At 58.2% G+C, this 16,916-nt stretch overlaps 1 protein-coding gene across 4 annotated transcripts in view; it reads right to left on the reverse strand.

Annotated features, from left to right (window-relative positions):
* The window catches only part of ARHGAP23 (Rho GTPase activating protein 23), a 53,766-nt gene extending 38,672 nt beyond the window's left edge, over positions 1-15,094 (reverse strand). For 2 of the 4 annotated variants that reach the window (XM_064271153.1, XM_064271151.1), the window contains exons 1-9: positions 11,368-12,199; positions 8,437-8,464; positions 7,012-7,107; positions 6,733-6,811; positions 6,523-6,577; positions 2,428-3,592; positions 1,078-1,233; positions 741-852; positions 456-513 (exon numbers count right to left, since the gene is read on the reverse strand). In XM_064271153.1, the coding sequence (XP_064127223.1) occupies positions 456-513; positions 741-852; positions 1,078-1,233; positions 2,428-3,592; positions 6,523-6,577; positions 6,733-6,811; positions 7,012-7,107; positions 8,437-8,464; positions 11,368-11,646 (2,028 nt within the window). In that variant the 5' untranslated portion in view covers positions 11,647-12,199. Of the gene's footprint in view, positions 1-455; positions 514-740; positions 853-1,077; positions 1,234-2,427; positions 3,593-6,522; positions 6,578-6,732; positions 6,812-7,011; positions 7,108-8,436; positions 8,465-11,367; positions 12,200-15,018 lie in introns of those variants that run through there. The other 2 variants (XM_064271154.1, XM_064271152.1) reach the window with 2 other exon arrangements.
* Between the last annotated feature and the right edge of the window lie 1,822 nt (positions 15,095-16,916).

Below are 16,916 nucleotides of genomic sequence, written 5' to 3' on the forward strand. Positions count from 1 at the left end.
TCGGAAAAGGATGGTGAGAATGGTTGCACAACTTAAAGACTGCAATCAACGTCACGGAACTGTACATGTAGATGCTGTTGAATTGGTGTATGTTCCACTGTGTATAACCTCAACAACAAAAAAAAGAAAGTGAAAAAGTGAGTCACGTGGCTATGGGGGAGCTAGAGAAGGGGCACTCTAGGCAGAGGGAACAGCAAGTGCAAGGCTTTGGTGGGCAGGCGTACAATGTCTTTAAGTGATGACAGAAGGCTGGTGAGGCTGGAGCCATGTGGTTGAGAGGAGGGTGGGTGGGTGGAGGGAGAAAGGGAAAGACAGGACATTTCAATCACAGGGGTCTTCCTGCCACAGACCTGGAACCCTACCCCAAGGTTGTGCTCCATATCTGAGGGGTCATCCCCCTCCCCATACCCTTACCCCAGCACCCTCACACTCGCACGCACACACTCGGCACTCACCCCATCAGTGAAGAAGCTTCGGAGCATCCGCAGGCTGGGTACTCGGTTTGGCAGGCGCCTGGGGAGTGAGGGGTGAGGTGAGGGATACAGGAAGCATAGCTGGCACCTCACTGTCTTGTCAGCCCCCAAACCCGAAGGCCAAGAGGACTTCCAGGGAGGGAGCACGCTGTCTCCGGGGGATAGAGGACCCCAGGGCCAGACCCCTGCCATAGACCAGCCAGAGGAGTAGCTGGCCTAGGTGGCTAGGCATGGTCCCGCCCACCCTGCCTCCAGACCCAGCCTCACCGCAGAGCCCTGCCCTCATCCCGGAAGGTGTTGAGCCCGTCGTCACAGGACTTGGAGCGCTCCGTGGTGATGGCCAGCAGGTAGGAGGAGCGGCGGCCGGCTTTGATGCTACCTGCAAAGCGCCCATATTGGGCCCCAGGATCAGGGGGGCGGCAGGTCAGGAACATCCCCAGAGTCCTCTCATTTGGGCAGGGCCAGGGGATGACGCCCCCCATGGGGTCCCAGGGGCAGCAGAAACCAGTCGGAAGAGCTCCAGACATCGGGCAACAGGCCCAACAGACACCCCGGGGGCCAGACAGTAGGGGCCAGGATGAGGCTGGGGCATAGGGAGACTCACTGCAGTCCCGGGAGTAGTGACGGCCAAGGGCAAAGGTGAAGGTCGGGGAGGATGGGCTGGTGCTCAGGACAGGGGCCGAGTTCATGGCACTGGAGACCACTGCAGAGGCAGGAACGTGCTTGGCCTGGAGGTCGATGCTGGGGCTGGTGGGTTCATCTGCACAAGTGGAGGGAGTGGTGGGTGGAGGTGGCAGAAAGCCTGAGCTTGCCAGCCCCATGCTCCTCGACTCTAGGCCCAGACCACATCCCAGAGCTCCTCAAGCCCTCCAAGGCCCTGATGGCAACACATCTTGACTCCTGGCTTCCAGTGCCATTATCTTGCATTCTGGTCTTTCTCCCAGACCCCTAGACTCAGCCCAACCCATCCTGCTGCCTCACAGGCACCTCATATTCAACAAGCCCTAAACCTTTTTGTTCTTCCTGACTCACTCCTTCTCATTGCAATATTGGGGTGAGGCACCACCCTCCAGCAAGGCCAGAAACGTGGGACTCATTCCTGCCTCTCCACTCTCTTGTCTCTCTTTTATCTAATACCTATTCTGAAGGCAAGGATTCAATAGTTCCTTCAAGATAAAGTTCAAACTCCCCAGTGACCGACAAGGCCCCTCAGGACCCATCCCCATGACCTGGAAGGGCATCCTGGGGAGTGAGGGGCGAGGTGAGGGATACAGGAAACATATCCTGTTTCTTCTCCCTGGAATACTCTTTCCCCAGCTTACTCTTTCTCATCCCTCAAGTCTTAGCCATAATGTTCTTTCTCCAAGATTTTCTCCTTGGCTCCCGTGCCCCAGTCTAGGTTATGTGCTTTCCTATGTTCTCCCGGAGCTTCCTGTACTGCTATCACACTCCATCCTGCTGGACCGTTATTGTCGGATTGTCTCATTCCCCTGCTGGGCCATACATTCCATGAGAGGAAGAAGCCTAGCACATTGCCTGACATCAATATTGTTGGAGAGATGGAGAGTGGATGGAAGGAACAAAGGAAGGATGATATAAAGAAAGGATGGAAGTACAGGTGAAAGGAAGGAGATGAAAGAAGGAAAATGGACGGATGGATGGAAAGAAGGAAAGTAGGAAGGGAGGGAGGCACAGAGGGAAAGAGGGAGAAGAGAGGAAGGGAGGGAAAGGTGAATGAAAAGATGGTTAGAAGGATAAATAAATGAGAGGTAGGAATAAAAGAAAGGATGGGTGGAAAGATGGATGGACAGAATGGATGGATGGACTATGGACAGACAGAGAAACAAGATGATCCCAACAGGCTACAGTTTTGCCCACAGTAGACAGATATGTGGGGTAAATTAGGGCACAGACAACCAAGTCCCCCAAGACAGCCACCTGCACCATCACTCACCAATGAAGGGGATGGAAGCCAGAGAGTCTTCAGCAGTGGTCAAAGGGGCCACCTTCCTGCCTGGACGCTCTCCTTGCTCACTGGCCTCTGGTTCTGTGGACTCGTCACCAAAACCGAGGTTCATCTGTCTTGCAGGGGGCAGCTGGACCTTTCGGCCCGTCGGAGGCTTCTGCCTCAGGACCACTTCGTCACGGCGCTCCTCGGTGGGAGGCTCCAGGGTCCGGGTGCTGGACTCTGGACGGACAGCCCTGGGTGGTTCAGAGGCCTCTGGCGGGAACGATGCAGGGGACTGGGCCAAGTTGAAGGTGGGCAGCCCCCCAAACGGTGAGTCTCGAAAGGAAAGTGCATGCAAGAGGCCAGTCCGGCGCTGGAACGATGGGCTGTAGCTCCGGTACCCAATGTACCCGATGTCGTCCAGGCCCTGCAGGCCAGGTGGGGGTGGGGCCTGGGGTCCCGACAGGTCCCGAGCAGGGCAGGCAGTGGGGCGGGCAGACGGATGCTGAGAAGCCCAGCCACAGCGCTCCAAGCGGGGTGACACCAGGGTCCCTGGCCCCAGTGCCTCAGCCGAGTGAGCGGCCCGGCTCAGGTAGTCGTCTGAACGGGCTCGGTGCCAGCCCTCCTGGCCCAGCTGGCTCAAGGCATCCTGGGAGGTGGAGCAGGGCCATGGGTGGTGGGCAGTCACGTCCTCCAGCCGGTCCTGGGAAGCACTGCGGGCCCGGGGCGGCATGGCTGGGCACCGTCTCTCCCCCGCCCTGCGGGGCACCTGGTTTGACAGCCAGTGTGACAAGGCCTGCTGGCACTCCAGTCTGCTGGGGGGCACCCGGCTGCCGGGCTCTGGGAAGGCACGGATCGTCCGGGGCTCGGAGGGGAGGCGGGGGAAGGCACCAGGGCTGGGGCGGGGCTGGCTCATCCCCAAAGAGGGGTTGTCTGGAACAGCACAAGCAGCAGACGGGACTCGGGGCCCTGGGTCGCTCCAGGCAGCGGGACTCCGGGGATCACTGGGCAGTGCTGAGAGGGGCTCAGGCACCACAGTGGCCCAGGTGGAGACCCGGGCCGGCGGGGCATAGGTCTTGCGGGGGTAGCAGAGGGGCGGTGGCTCTGGGATGCTGCGGGCCTCTCCAGAATACGGCTCGTTCCCCTTCAGGTAGGCGTCCTGGGAGTAGGCCTGGCCAGAGACACGGAGGGAGGTGAGCGGGCCAGACAGGTCCCACAAGACAGGGCTAGTGCAGCCCTGGGGAGGTCAAGGATCCCGACAAGGAAGGGGACTGAAGGGAGAGGACCTAGTAGGAAGAGTCCTGAGTAAGTGCATGGTTGTGGGAGGGCACACCCCAGAGACACTCCAGAGGGAGGACAGAAAGAATTAAGAGGCTTTTGAGAATCCAACACACACACCTACTTGAGAAAGAGACAGGGTTCTCTCTCCCTGACTTCTATGAGGCTCTGGGCCTCATTTCTCTAAGGCTTATGACAAGGACTGCCTTTAGCCACAAGCATTCCAACATGTTTCCTGGGGTCCTCCCCCCTGCTGGCCTCAGCAGCCTTCCCACTTTGCTCTTAGGGCCAGGGATGCCCACAGCCTCTGGGGCAGAGCTGGAAAACTCCAACAGAGACCAGTCAAGGTGGCAGACAACAGAAAAGGAAGCCAGCTAAGGGTTGTGTCCAGGGTGGGGTAGGCTGGGGGTGGGCGGAGGTTGGGAAAGTCCAGCTGCCCGCTCATCCCCTGGATGGGAAGCTAGAAGCCTGGCTCCTGGACCACTGAGGGGGAGGAGTGTGCCCACCTTCTGCCCTCTGGGCCAGCCTCAGAAGAGGTGCCAGGCAGGCCAAGGGGCCTTCAGCCACCTTCTGCCGCCCCCAGGCCTGGAATTTGGCACTGGGAGCTGGGGCTGGTGCTGCATTGCTGAGGAGTGACAGGGCTGGCGCCCAGGCCCAGCCAAAAAAGGATGTGGCCCCCAGGGACAGCGGCCTTGTGGCCCTGGCCCAGCCTGGCCCTTGATGAGCTGCTTGGGGAGGGGGGGCCTCTCTAAGCGTTAAGCATCAAAGGGAGGGAGGGTAAAATCAAACACACACACACCCCACACCACAAGGAGACACTGTAGCATACACACCCAAAACACATTCACACACACACACATAGCAAAGCACAATGAGACACACACAAATAGCTACACCCCCAGTCCCAGGCACAAACATCATGTGATGAGGATGAACTAACCACACCCGCACACACTCAGCCCCCTTCGGACCCGCGCACACGGGGTGGCCACTCACATACCTCTCCCTCCTGCCATCCTGCCGGCTCCCAGGGCTTCCTGCATCACATCACGGTGGCGCTGGCCTAGGCAGCATCCTGGCCCGCCTCCGCTGTCCCCATCCCCTGCTAAGCCCCCTCTGACCACTTTGCCAGCCCTGGCGTTTGGACCCCCTCAGTCTGCCCTCCCTGTGGCTCCCCCGCGGCCCCCACCCGGCTAGAAGCTGGCTGGCGGGAGGAGGAGGGAGGAGAGGATGGGTGTGGAGGGGCCTCGCCGCGTCGGCGGTGGCGTCAGCAGCTGCCGAGGCCCGATTGGCCTCCAGCCTTGGCTCCCAACCACAGGAATGCCTGGGCCCCACCCTCTGGCCAGCCAAGATGTGGTGGGGGGAGCAGAGGTCTCCAGATGCACACATCTAGGACTGCCTGCCCACTCGAGCCTGCGTAGCTGAGTTCTAGGTTGCTGCCTTTCCCACCCCTTGTCCCGCCGGCTGGAGAGAGTCAGGGACACCCGAGGCCCCACCCTGTCACCCTCCCAGTAGCTTGCCTCGTCTCAGCCTGGGGGGAGGTGCACGGACAGGCAGGGCCTTTGAGACTTGGGGTAAGCCATCCATCTCTCTGAACCTCCAGCCTTGCCTCCCCCTCCCCAGGTAGGGTAAGGGGACAATGGAGGTCAGAGGGTGGAGGTTCCCAGAGGGGCATGGTGCCAAGCATGGCACTGTGATTACAGTGATTACGAGAGCTCGGCCAGGGCAGAAGCCAGCACGGCAGCTCCCAGGGCCTCCTGGGCTTGGCCCCCGGCCCTCCCTTGAGGGGCAGTGACCTCAGGGGCAAGCAAGCTGGCATCTGGCTGGAACCCATGAGACCAGGGAACCAGACACTGGGTAGAGAGGACTGCCCTGGGCTCTGGGTCAGGGCTGGGCGAGAGAGGCAGGCAGAGAGAGAGGGAGTCTGTGGGTGTGTGTGTGTCTGTGTGTGTGTTATAAATGGATACATGTAAACATATGAGTGCAAGATATGCTGTTTCTGGGATGTGCCCTCACGGTGTGTGGTGGGCAGGAGTGCCCGCAGGGGAGGGGGTTCAGCCTGTGCATTATGACTGCATATGTCTGGGCTATGGCAATGTTTGTGAGCAGATGTACTGTGGCACACTGCGATGTTTTGGGGGGGTGTAGTGGTGGGTGCCTGTGTGTAGCACTGACGGGTTGTCTGTATCATGGCATGTGCCTTGTGTGGCATGTCTCGTGCATTGTGTGTGTGTTCTCGTGTACTGTGATGGTAGAGTGTGCTGTATGAAGGGGCAACTGTGGGGTTGTGTTATGTGGCTGTGTGCCTGGTATGTTCTGCTTGTGTACTGTGGTGCATGGTGTGTCGTGTGAATGGAACACATGACGGTGGGGTAGCTGGGGTGTGCTGTGGGGGGATCTGGTGTGTGCTGTGTAAGTGCATGTGGTGGGCCAGGTGGACACACCTGTAAGAGACACACTTACGGAGCCTGGCAGGGAGAGGGTGTGGGAAGCAGGCAATCTCTCCTGGGTGCTGACAAGAACATGCCAGTCTGGCAGGGCCCTCTGGGCCACCCTCCTTCCAGATACCCGAGCAGGAATCCTGCCTGCCAAGGCCAACACCTCCTCTCCCCCAGCACAAAGCAGCCCGGAATGAAGCAACGGCCAGTCCCAGCCCAGGGAGGGGACTGGCATCCCCGATTGGGCAATGCCAAGCCATGTTGCCCCCTACACCCTAGGATTTGCCCTTTCCTCCCTGCCTCCCAGAAGGGCCGAGGCAGGAGTGAGTGCCTGAGGAGAAGGGTCTAGGGGTCCCACCCCTCAGAGAGCAGGGTCAGGACTCACCAGCTGGAGGATGTCCTCATCTTTGGGCATAATGGACAGTTCCAGGGTATCATCGCTAAGGAGATAGGGCAGAGGGTCAGTCTAGGCTAAGGCAAGGGGGACTGGGAGAACAGGGATCCCGGTCGCCAGGGCAGGCAAAGGGCCAAGGTGGTATGCAGGGACATGGTGGGCCGGGAGCTATTATGTGGAAGGGAGGCAGGGGGTGCTCACCTATTCTGGATCAGAGCTATGACCTGGGAGTAGGTCTTGCCAATGATGCTCTCCCCATTCACCTTCACCAGCCGGTCTCCTGAGGACGAGGGAAGGGGCCACGTATGAGTAAGCATGGGGCACCAACAGCCCCACCTGAGAACTCTGGTACCATGTATAGATGAAGGTGGGGGGACAGGAATTTCCTCAACATCTAGATCCCAGAATCTCATCCTAACTGGAGGGTAGGGAGAAGAGACCCAGAAGGGTACAGAGAGCCAGGTAACTGGAACAGCTCACCTGTGCGAAGCCCTGCCCTGTGGGCGGGGCCATCATCCTTCACATTCTTGACAAAGATGGTATCCATGGGCTCCAGGCGGTGCCGGGGGGAGGGTCCTGGTGGGCATCAGCCAGGTTAGCTGGGGGTGGCTGCTGAAGGTCACACCCATGCACAGCTACACACATAGGGGACACACACTCAGAATGATCACACTCACACAGACACAAACAGATACACAGACCCACACAACCACAGGACACCATAAACAGATCCAGGGGCACACAGAATCAGAAGAGAAGACACACACACACACACACACCCGCCCCCGTGCTAGAAACTAGGAAAAAGGAACAAACTCAGTCCTTGCCCTTTAGGAGCTCACTGTCTAGTGGCCGAGACAGACAGGGAAAGAAAAAAAAAAAGTTGAGGGGGAAAAAAAAGGAAAGGGTGCTTTGAAAGAGGCTGGTATCAAGTTCCCAAGTTGAATGGGTGAGTCACAGAAAAGCCCTCAAGCTCCCAGACACACGGAGGGGCATGAACACCCAATGCTTACACCTCCCACCCCATCCCTTCCCCAACAGAGGCCTGAAGACCCTGGGGTGGAAATTCATATACCCCAGGAATACTCTCCCCTGTATCAATGCCCTGCTGACTGTATCAGGGTAATGGGCTATTCCCCTCCCCTCCCCCAAGGAGTCACTGGGACAGGAACTGCCCATGGCTGCCCAGTAGAAGCCCCATTGGTAGAGCCAAAAGGCTGCCTGTTTAAGGAATTCTGCCTTGTTCACCCCCAGGGAGCCTGGGTGCCATCAAGGGGCCCTTTGCGATAGCAAGAGTTACAGCAAGGGAAGTTAGGCTCACATCTGAAGAAAAAAGGACCTCAGGGCCCCCTCACTCCCAACAGGACCCTACTCTCTCCATCCCTAAGGACAGCCCTTGCTCAACTCACCCCAGCCCCAGCCCCTGGGCTCTCTGCAGCCCCTGCCTGTGCCTCTGTTGGTGGATCTGTCTGGGCTGGAGCAACTCAAGGGCAGGGGCCAGGTCTTTGGTTCCCATCTGCTCCCCGACATACCCCACACAGAATGTGGAACGGACAGACCCAGAGGGAGACAAGTGTGGGGAAAGACAGAGGGAGGTGAGAGAGAGAGAATGAGGAGGAGATGCCCAGAGTGAGCCAAACCAGCAACAGAGAAGAGGCAAGATGAGGAGGGACTGGACAGGATGGGAAGAGAAGGGGTAGGAAGGGACAGGGCAGGACTGGAAGGAAAGGGAAGGGAAGAAGAGGACAGGAGAGGGAGAAGGAAAAGGGAAGAAGAGAAGTTGGGGTAGGGAGCACAGGGCTGCAAAACCCAGGCAGACTTGGGGCAGAGGGAAAGAGACAGAAGGCGGGAGGATGAGTCCCAGCACAGACCCAGCCCTGGGACCCACCCCTCGCCACTCCTTACCTCCTCCTCGGCCTCCATTGTCTTCCTCCTGCAGGGGACAGGGAGGTGGGTGTGGGCCCTCTGCCCAGCCCTCAGCAGCAAGGGGGTGGGTGCTGGGTGGAGAGGGGAGCAGCTCCACCAGGGCGGGCCCTTCCCACTCCCACCACCCAGTGGCTGCACCCCTTATCTCCCTTCAACTAGCCCAGCTGTGGGGGTTGAGGGGTGGGAGGGTTGTCAGCTGGGACATCACAACCAAGGCCAAGAACACCTCCCCTCTCTCACTCCTGCTGCACAGATCCCATCATCCCAACATCCAACGAGTGGGCCCGTGGCACCTTCCTTGAGGAGGTCCCAGCCCCCACACAGAAGACCCAGGCAGACACAGATAAGCAGGCATGACAAGTGCAAACAGTAGCTATCAGTTCTAAGAGAATGGGAAGGGAAGTGCTGATTAGAATCCCTGCAGGGAGGGGATTTTGAGCCAAATTTGAGGGAGGCAGGGAGAAGGCATTCTGGGTAAGGGGAAGGGAATGTGCAGACACTTGATGGCAGGCTGCTAACTGAAGGGTCAGTGGTTCAAACCCTCCAGCCACTCTGCGGGAGAAAGAGTGGCAGTCTGCTTCCATAAAGATTACAGCCTTGGAAACCCTAGGGAGCAATTCTACTCTGTCCTATAGGGTCGCTATGAGTCAGAATTGATTCAATGGCAATGAGTGTTTTTTGTTTATTTGTTTGTTTGTTTTCTAATATGGGGTGGATCAGCTGAGCTAAAGTAGAAAGTCAACATGAGCAAGTGACAGAGGAAACATTCAGGTTTGAAAAGAGATAAAGAGGAAGCCAATGAAGGTTCTTGAGGGGGAGAGGGTGGGTATGAAACTAGCATTAGGGAGAGGATTCCGGCAGCTAGGTGCAGAGGTCAAAATGGAGTTGAGGATCCCCTGGGAGCCTGCTGGGATCATCCTGGTGAGTGATGGGGAAGGACACTGGGTTTGGGGGTGAATTAGGAATGAGGGAAAGGAGACGGTCAGAGAGACAGGACAAGCCAGCAGGATGTGGCATTTTAGAGCTGGAGGGGACCTTTGTTGTCATCTCATCCAACCCCCTCCATGGATACACCCATTTCACAGATGACAGGGCATGACCGTCCAAGGCCACCCAGAGACTTGGTGACAGAGCCGGGCCAGAACCCAGGACTCTGGCACCCTAGCTAGGACAGGGTGGGTGGGCCACAGGAAGGCCACTGGGCACTGCTGGAGAGAGGCCCTCTGTCCCACCCCCCATGGGGGTGTGCACCCACTGATGTGCGCTGACAGCCCAGCAAGTGGGTGGCAAAGGCAGACAGATGCATTTAGACAGCTGAGTGGCTGCATCCCTCAGGCTTCCAGGCAGGCAGCAGGAAAGGGGGGGCATCAGCCTCCTCTTGCCTCCAGGCCGGGGCCCTCTAAGCCCTGGGCAAGTTCTGAGAAAGGGATGAAGCCTGTCCCTGGCTTAACTGCAACCTGGGGTCTCCCAGAGCCCCATGTGAACAATGCCTCTCTTAGACAGGTCCACCACACAACCTGTACCACTGAAGACTATTTCTGTCATTGTCACCCCTCAGCAGGGTCCCCTGAGAGAAGGTGGCAGGGGCCAAGGGGCGGGGGCATTCTGGAGAAAGGGGGAAGGAAGAAATCAAGGTTCCAGGGAATTAGGGGACTGGTGTTTTGGGCATCAGGGTGGGGCAGCGCCCCCATACCATCAGCCCCCACTTATGCTAAGCACAGCTGCAGCCAATGAGAACAGTTAAGCAGTTGCACCCAGACTCAGATGTGGACATGAAAGTGGCACAGTTACATGAACGCACTTGAGTATGTACAGACACCTACATGCATGCATAGAGATAGTGCATACATGCGTGTGCACGACCATCATACTACACGTGCACATGCGCATACAGAGACATGCAAGCACACAAGCACAGACAATGAAATCCAATGCCTTGGTTCTCTGGCAGGTGGGACCAAGATCCCTAAGGGAGAATCCCCCAACAGCTGTGCAGGCTGATCCCAGCCCTGGGGGAGGGGGAAAGAAGGGCTCATTGACTCCAAAATAAATCTGTCTCCACCCCTGCTGGGAGAGAGATGGAGGAAAGGAGTAGAGCCCCATGTGGAGCCCTGATTCCTGCCTGGAGCCCCTCATGTTTTCCGTCACCCCTGTTCTTTGCTATCAGGAACCTCTCCCTGCAACCTATACCCTTGGTTCCTGGACTCAGAGAACTTGATGTTCATTCTAGGGTTGGAAGAGTCCTTAGAGATTAAGTCACCAAATGCCCTCAGGTCACAGCAAGAGCCATGGAGCCCCAAGAGCCACAGGAGGGTGAAGCTGTACTAGGACTAGAACTCAGGTCTCCTTTCATCCCAACCCAGGGCTCTTCCCGGCACATAGAGCTGGGGCTAGCATAAGCTTGGCACACTCTGGGAGGAGTCTCAAAGGTGGGTTGGGACATGCTCCCAGATAGCTCAGGCTGGGAAGGAAGGCAGCAGACCCAGCTGAGAAGAGGCCAGTGGACAAGGGGCCCGGAGAACTCCATCTCTTCTAAGAAGGTCAGTCTCCTTTGAGAGGCCAAGCGTCTGGGGGTATGAGTTGAGCATCCTGGCTCCTCCACCTCTAGGTCCCTTGCCTTGAACCAGCCACCCCTTCCCCTGAGATCTCATCCAGAGAGGTTCAGAGGCTTGATCACACAGTGCAAATGGCCCAGCCATGATGATCACACAGCGCAAGTGACAGGGCTGTCCCTGCCTCCCTGTGACACTCCTCCCCAGGCCACAGGAGAAAGGAGCCAGGTTGAACCTCAGGGAGGACTGCTTCTCAGGGAGGGTCAAAAGGACCATGGAGGGGACAAGAGCCAAGAAATCTCCCCTGGCCTGCAAAAGCTTCTCTGGCCAGCTGGGGCAGTGGGATAGCTGGGTGTACCTTCAGGCTGCAGTGCACGGCCGACTCGGGCGGGTACACGATGAAGTGGCGCAGGGTGAAGCCGAAGCCATCCTGGAGACTTTTGTGCAGCAGCAGAGTGCGGGGCCCCTGCCAGCGGAGGGGGCGCCCAGCAGAGCACCCATCTCTCGGGCCCAGTGGCAGCTGTGGGAGCACAGGGAGAGAGGGCTGAACACCAGTGTGGTCCGAACTCCCGAGTCTGCATACTCGGCACCTCTCTCTGCAGCCCAGAGGATGTGAAGAGGACCGGGAGAGGCCCATAGACCCTAGGGTGTCAGGTACCCTCCCTGTCCATGTACTCCTCCTCACCCCTTCCTTCCTCTCCCACCTTCATCAGCCCAATGGCTCCTGCCTTCTTTCTTTTCTCCTCAGTCCACCCAAGATGCCTTGCCTCCAGGGAAATAACTTGTTGCAGGGAACTGGAGGTTCGTTCAGATCAGCAAATGTTCGCTGAGCACCTCCTACGTATGCACCAAACACTCAGCCTCCCTACCTGGGAAATGCCTGCTGCTGTCTGAGCTCATTCCTGCCTGCTGCATAACCACTCACACACATGCACACAGAGTTGCGTGTAACATGCTCACACAGACAGACACACACGTGCAGACACAGACACATTCACAGGCACTCATACAAACACATGGACACACAGGCGCAAATATGCACTCAGACACAGATGTGAACACACAGATGAGGACACACAGTTACACACACAGTCACACATAGCCCACAGATTTTCATGCACACACACATACAGACACATGCACACAGCACGCACCAGAGACACACAGGCATGCACACGCACACTTAGGCAGACACACAAATGTACACACGTGAATCCTTCAGGAGCAGCAGCAGGAACACGCAGGGGACTAAGAGCAGCGAGGGAGTGGAGCAAACATCAGACAACAGAAGGGACTTGGAGGCTCTGGGCCCAGCTCAGAGGTCTGGCTGGTTCACTGGAACAGAGCAGCCCACCTAAGGGGGGCATCTGCCCTCTGGCTGACCTGCCAGAATACTTGGGATTCCCTGAGATGACATGGCAGAGGGCGTCTGAAGACAAAGGCATGGGGGAGCACAGGTCTGTTCCTGGGACATGAGGGAGAAGAGGAGGGACAGCGCAGTGCCTGAGAGGAGGTTCCCTTCAGGTCCCCTTCTTGGACACAGAGAGAGAAAGCAGGTGATAGTAGGGTGTCAGAGAGATGTGCCCAAAGGAGACAGGCTGAAGAAGACCAGAGCCAAGGGGGAAGCGCCTAGTGAAAAGCCAGGAGGCCTCCCTCAGGGGCTCTTGGACCCCCAACGTCAGGCAGCCTAGCCTGCCCACTGCCCCCAATCCAAGGGCTCTACCCAGAAACAGTCCTCAGCCCCCTCACTCCCCTTTGGCACCAGGCAGAACCCTCCAGTGGAGGGAAGAAAGGAGGGGCCGGTACAGAGGGAGAGAAGCCACTAGTTCTGAGGTGAGGAGCTCCCACCGCACTGTTGTCTACACCCCACCAACCCCCAGCCCCCCACCCCCCCACCCCCGCCTGTGCACAGGTCAGGGGGAGGAGCCTGCCGGTACACAGCCCTATGCTAGGAATTTCTGCATGGGATGGGACACTGGGCTGCTGTCCAGCAGCCTAGGGGAAGGGGGTATGTCCTCAAATCGAAAAAGATTAAAGAAAAATGTGACAGAGGCAATAGGCTTTCTTCATATAGTCCCAGAGGACAGAGCCAGGTGGAAGATACAAAGAGGCTGAGAGGCACCAGGCAAGGGAGACCGTTCTAATGGAAAACTACCAAGATGAGGCTGTGAGCTCCCCATCCCTGGGAGGAGTCAAGCAAAAGCTGGAGGACCAATTGGGTGGGAGGTCCAGTGATGGCCCCTCAGCTCCTCCTGCTGTAGCTACAGCCTGGCCTCCCCCGCTGAGTCCCACACCCCCATGGCGGTCTGGGGAGCCCAGAAAAGAACATTCTCTGGGAATTCTGCTAAAGGCTGAAATCCCCTGGATTTCCTATCTCTGCTGACCTGACAAGGAACTGATAAGGGAGAGAGGAGAGCCTCGGGGAACCCACCACTGCCCTCTTCTACCAGAGCCCCTGCTCCTCCCCAGTGTGGGCTGCCCCCTCTACGCCCCCAACCCAGGCTCAGAGCTGAGACTGTTTGCAGAGCCCATTGTCTTGCTGGTGTCCTGGATTAAGGTTTAAGCCACCAGCTGCCCCAGTGATGAGAAGAGGCTGGGACAGGTCCCCACATGGCCCCCCCCACGCCTCCCCCAGCACATCCTGCCTGGAGCTGCCAGCTGCCTGGGGGTGCCACTCCCTGGGGGGCCCTTTCTGTAATCCAGGGCAGCAAGCATGCCTTCCTCTCTCTCTGGTCTCCTCCTCACTCAGGCCCTACTGGCACCCCCTCCCTTATCTCTCCCTCTCCCTTTCCTCTTTTCCTTCCCTCCAATCTCCCTTCCCTCATCCCATTCCTACTAGGCTCCTGGGAATGTCAGTGTGGTAATCTCCCTGTCTGAAGAGGAGAAACCACAGCCCCCAATAACAACCCCAGGTCTGGCATCTCCTCTGTAGGAAGTTCTTCCTTAGGTTTCACCTCAGTCTTTCATGGTGTTATACATGTATGTTTCCTCTCCTCCCCTCTGACCTGTAATAACACTGGGTCTTGCTTTTATCTTGAGGGGGAGGGAGGTGGTGGGCGCAGAACAGAGAGGGATCCAGCAATAAAAACTAGAAAGATGATTAGATTGGAGAGGAGTACAACTCACAAACACTCCCAACTCTGCCTCTCTGAGGCAGGCACAGGGGCAAGGTGATGGAGAGAGAGGGGGTCAGAGGGGCACACCCCCGCCCTCATGCTAGGAAAGAAAGAGACATCCAGAAATACTAGCTGATGGTGGGAGAAGGACAGGCAGCCCCAGGGCCACAAAAGAGGCAGAAGTGGACACATGGTGAGCTGGCAATACCAGGAACCAGAACCCAGGAATCCTGCTCCTCCCCTCCCAGGAGCATAAAGAGGTCACTGCAGGGAGCACAGCGTTCATGCTGGGCATGGTGCCCAGTGTGACTCACGCCCTACTAGGCCAGTCCTGGACATCAGAAACACAGCCCCCACCCCCAATCCTGCCAGTCATCACCCTGAGCTCACTTACTACCTGCTGCGGCCCATTCTGCTTCCTCAGTCTCCTCTGCCCAGTAGAAAACCCTTGTGTGCCCCTGTGCCCAGGTCCTCTACCGGGTTTAGAGCAGGTAGTGCCCACCATGCCAATTCATGGAACCCCTGTCTGGCTCTGACTCAGGGTCCTTACAGCCCAAACTCTCTAGGATTCCCCCATGGATCTCTTCAAAATGCCCTGGCCTTTCCATCCTTCCACTGTCTGGATACCAAGATGGCTGAGCCCACCGTAGGTCACAACTGCGGAACCCAGACTGAGGATTAACGCCCAGCACCCCCTGAAAGAGCGCCAAGTCTTCCACCCTTCCCCATCTTCCAAGCTCCTCACTCACTCCCCACTCCAGGGACTTGGGTTCTGGAATGCAGGGCGCATACACCTCCAAGAACGCAGGGAGTTGGTGACCCGGTTCCACCCACTCCCTGCCAATGCCTGCCCAGCCCGCCCCCGGCCTCGCCAGCCCCGCGGCGGCGCTCACCCTGGCCCGGCGCGACCCGGGGACGCGGCGGTCGCTGTGGCCGAGGTAAGGCAGCCAGAGGCAGCGCGGCTCCGGGGCGCTGCAGTCCACGCCGACGGCGCGCTCCCAGCGCCAGCCCCCGGCCCCCGCGCGCTCCACGCGCCATACGGCGTTGCCCACAAGCGCCGCAGCCGGCAGGGGTCCCCGGGCACGGCCGCTGCCCGGGCCCCAGCGCGCCGCGGACCCGGGTTCCGGAGCGGGGCGCGCTGTGCGGGGGCCCGCGGCAGCTCCTCGGAGCGGAGCAAGCGGCGTCCTCGGACCCCCGGGCGGCAGGCGGGCCCCGGGGACCCCCACCCGCCCCCCGGAGCCGCGGGGCCGGGGCCCAGTGGCTCCGAGGGGACGGACGGCCCGCGCGGAAGGCGGCAGGACGGCTGGAGTGGTTCCGCGCCTCCCGCGCCTCCCAGCTGAAGGCGCCCCTGCGAGGACACGCGGGTGAGTCGCACAGGGCAGACACCTCCCCCTCCGGGGCGGCCCCTGTCCGGGGCCGCCCTGCTCCCACACACACACAAACACCCACACAAACCACCCCAGGCACACACATATACACATACCATCGCCCTCCCACTCACACAAAAACTCACACACAATACCCCCACCCATCCACGTGTACTCCTTCTAGTACACATCACACATACACTCATGCACTCCTATCCAACTCACAGGCCCCGGAGAGACACACATACACTCCATGGCCCTCACATAGGGCATATACACATTCTGCCCACCCTGTACGGACCCACCCCACACACACATCCATGTACCGGACACCCTCCCATTCTCACACACACACACACACACACTCTGTCCACATACCGACAGAAACACGCACACATAAACACATAACACTCTTCCCCTCATGCACACACACATTGTGTGTGGACACTCTTCGGTGTATACACACCACACACACTCTGGACACCCTCCCATGCATACACACATGTGGTCCACACATTTCACAGAGACACATTTGCAAATATGATTACTCTGCTCCTAAAAGTCCACCAGAGCTCCTCACATACCTACCCATACACCCCATACATAGCCCACGCAGAGACATCCACAAAGCCCACTCCGCATACAGATGACAGGCAGACCCTGCCCAGCAGGCACACTCCATACACAGATGCCGTGCCCTTCCAGATGAGACACACACACACACTCCTAACACCCCCACACCAGAGTTCTAACATTACATCCTAAGGTCCCAAGTGGAGCTCCCACTGTGACCCCAGGGAAGTATGATTGACCCTCTTCCTCAGGACACTTGCCCGTTAGCTCTAACCAGAGGGTCTACCACCAAACTGACAGTGGACTCTCAGCTCAAACCCTCCTCCCCCCCAACCCACCATGCGAGTCAGACAGGAAGTCCTAAGGCTCCTTCCCAGGCCCCTTCCCAGTTGAGCCAGCAAAGGCCTTGGCAAGTAGGTGTGTGATCACTACCACCATTTCTATCCCATGTGGCTGTTCACAAACAGTGTGCTTCTTCCCACAGCCATTCACTGTGGCCTGGGGCCACTACTGTGACCTAATTTTCTGAGAAGGAAATTGAGGCCCAAATGCACATAGCTTGTTACGGAAGCACCGGGACTCAAACCCAAAGCCCCTCATTCTGACTTTGAATCTTATACCCAAATTCTGGCCATCGGCCAGGGAAGAGAGGCTGGGGGTGGGGTAGGCAGCAGCTCCAGACCAACCCTGCTCCCAAATCTAGGAGGAGGCATCCAGGAGGAAGAGTCCTAAGTATCGGGCCATTGTGGGGCAGCTGCCAGAAGGGAAAACTGAACTAAAGAGTCAGTCTCCCCTTCCCTCCCCATCATCAATACCTAAAAACAGCTCCTCCCCACCTCCCTGCCCTGTCC

This window comes from Loxodonta africana, chromosome 18, assembly GCF_030014295.1.
Source record: "Loxodonta africana isolate mLoxAfr1 chromosome 18, mLoxAfr1.hap2, whole genome shotgun sequence".
In the NCBI taxonomy this organism is placed as follows: domain Eukaryota; kingdom Metazoa; phylum Chordata; class Mammalia; order Proboscidea; family Elephantidae; genus Loxodonta; species Loxodonta africana.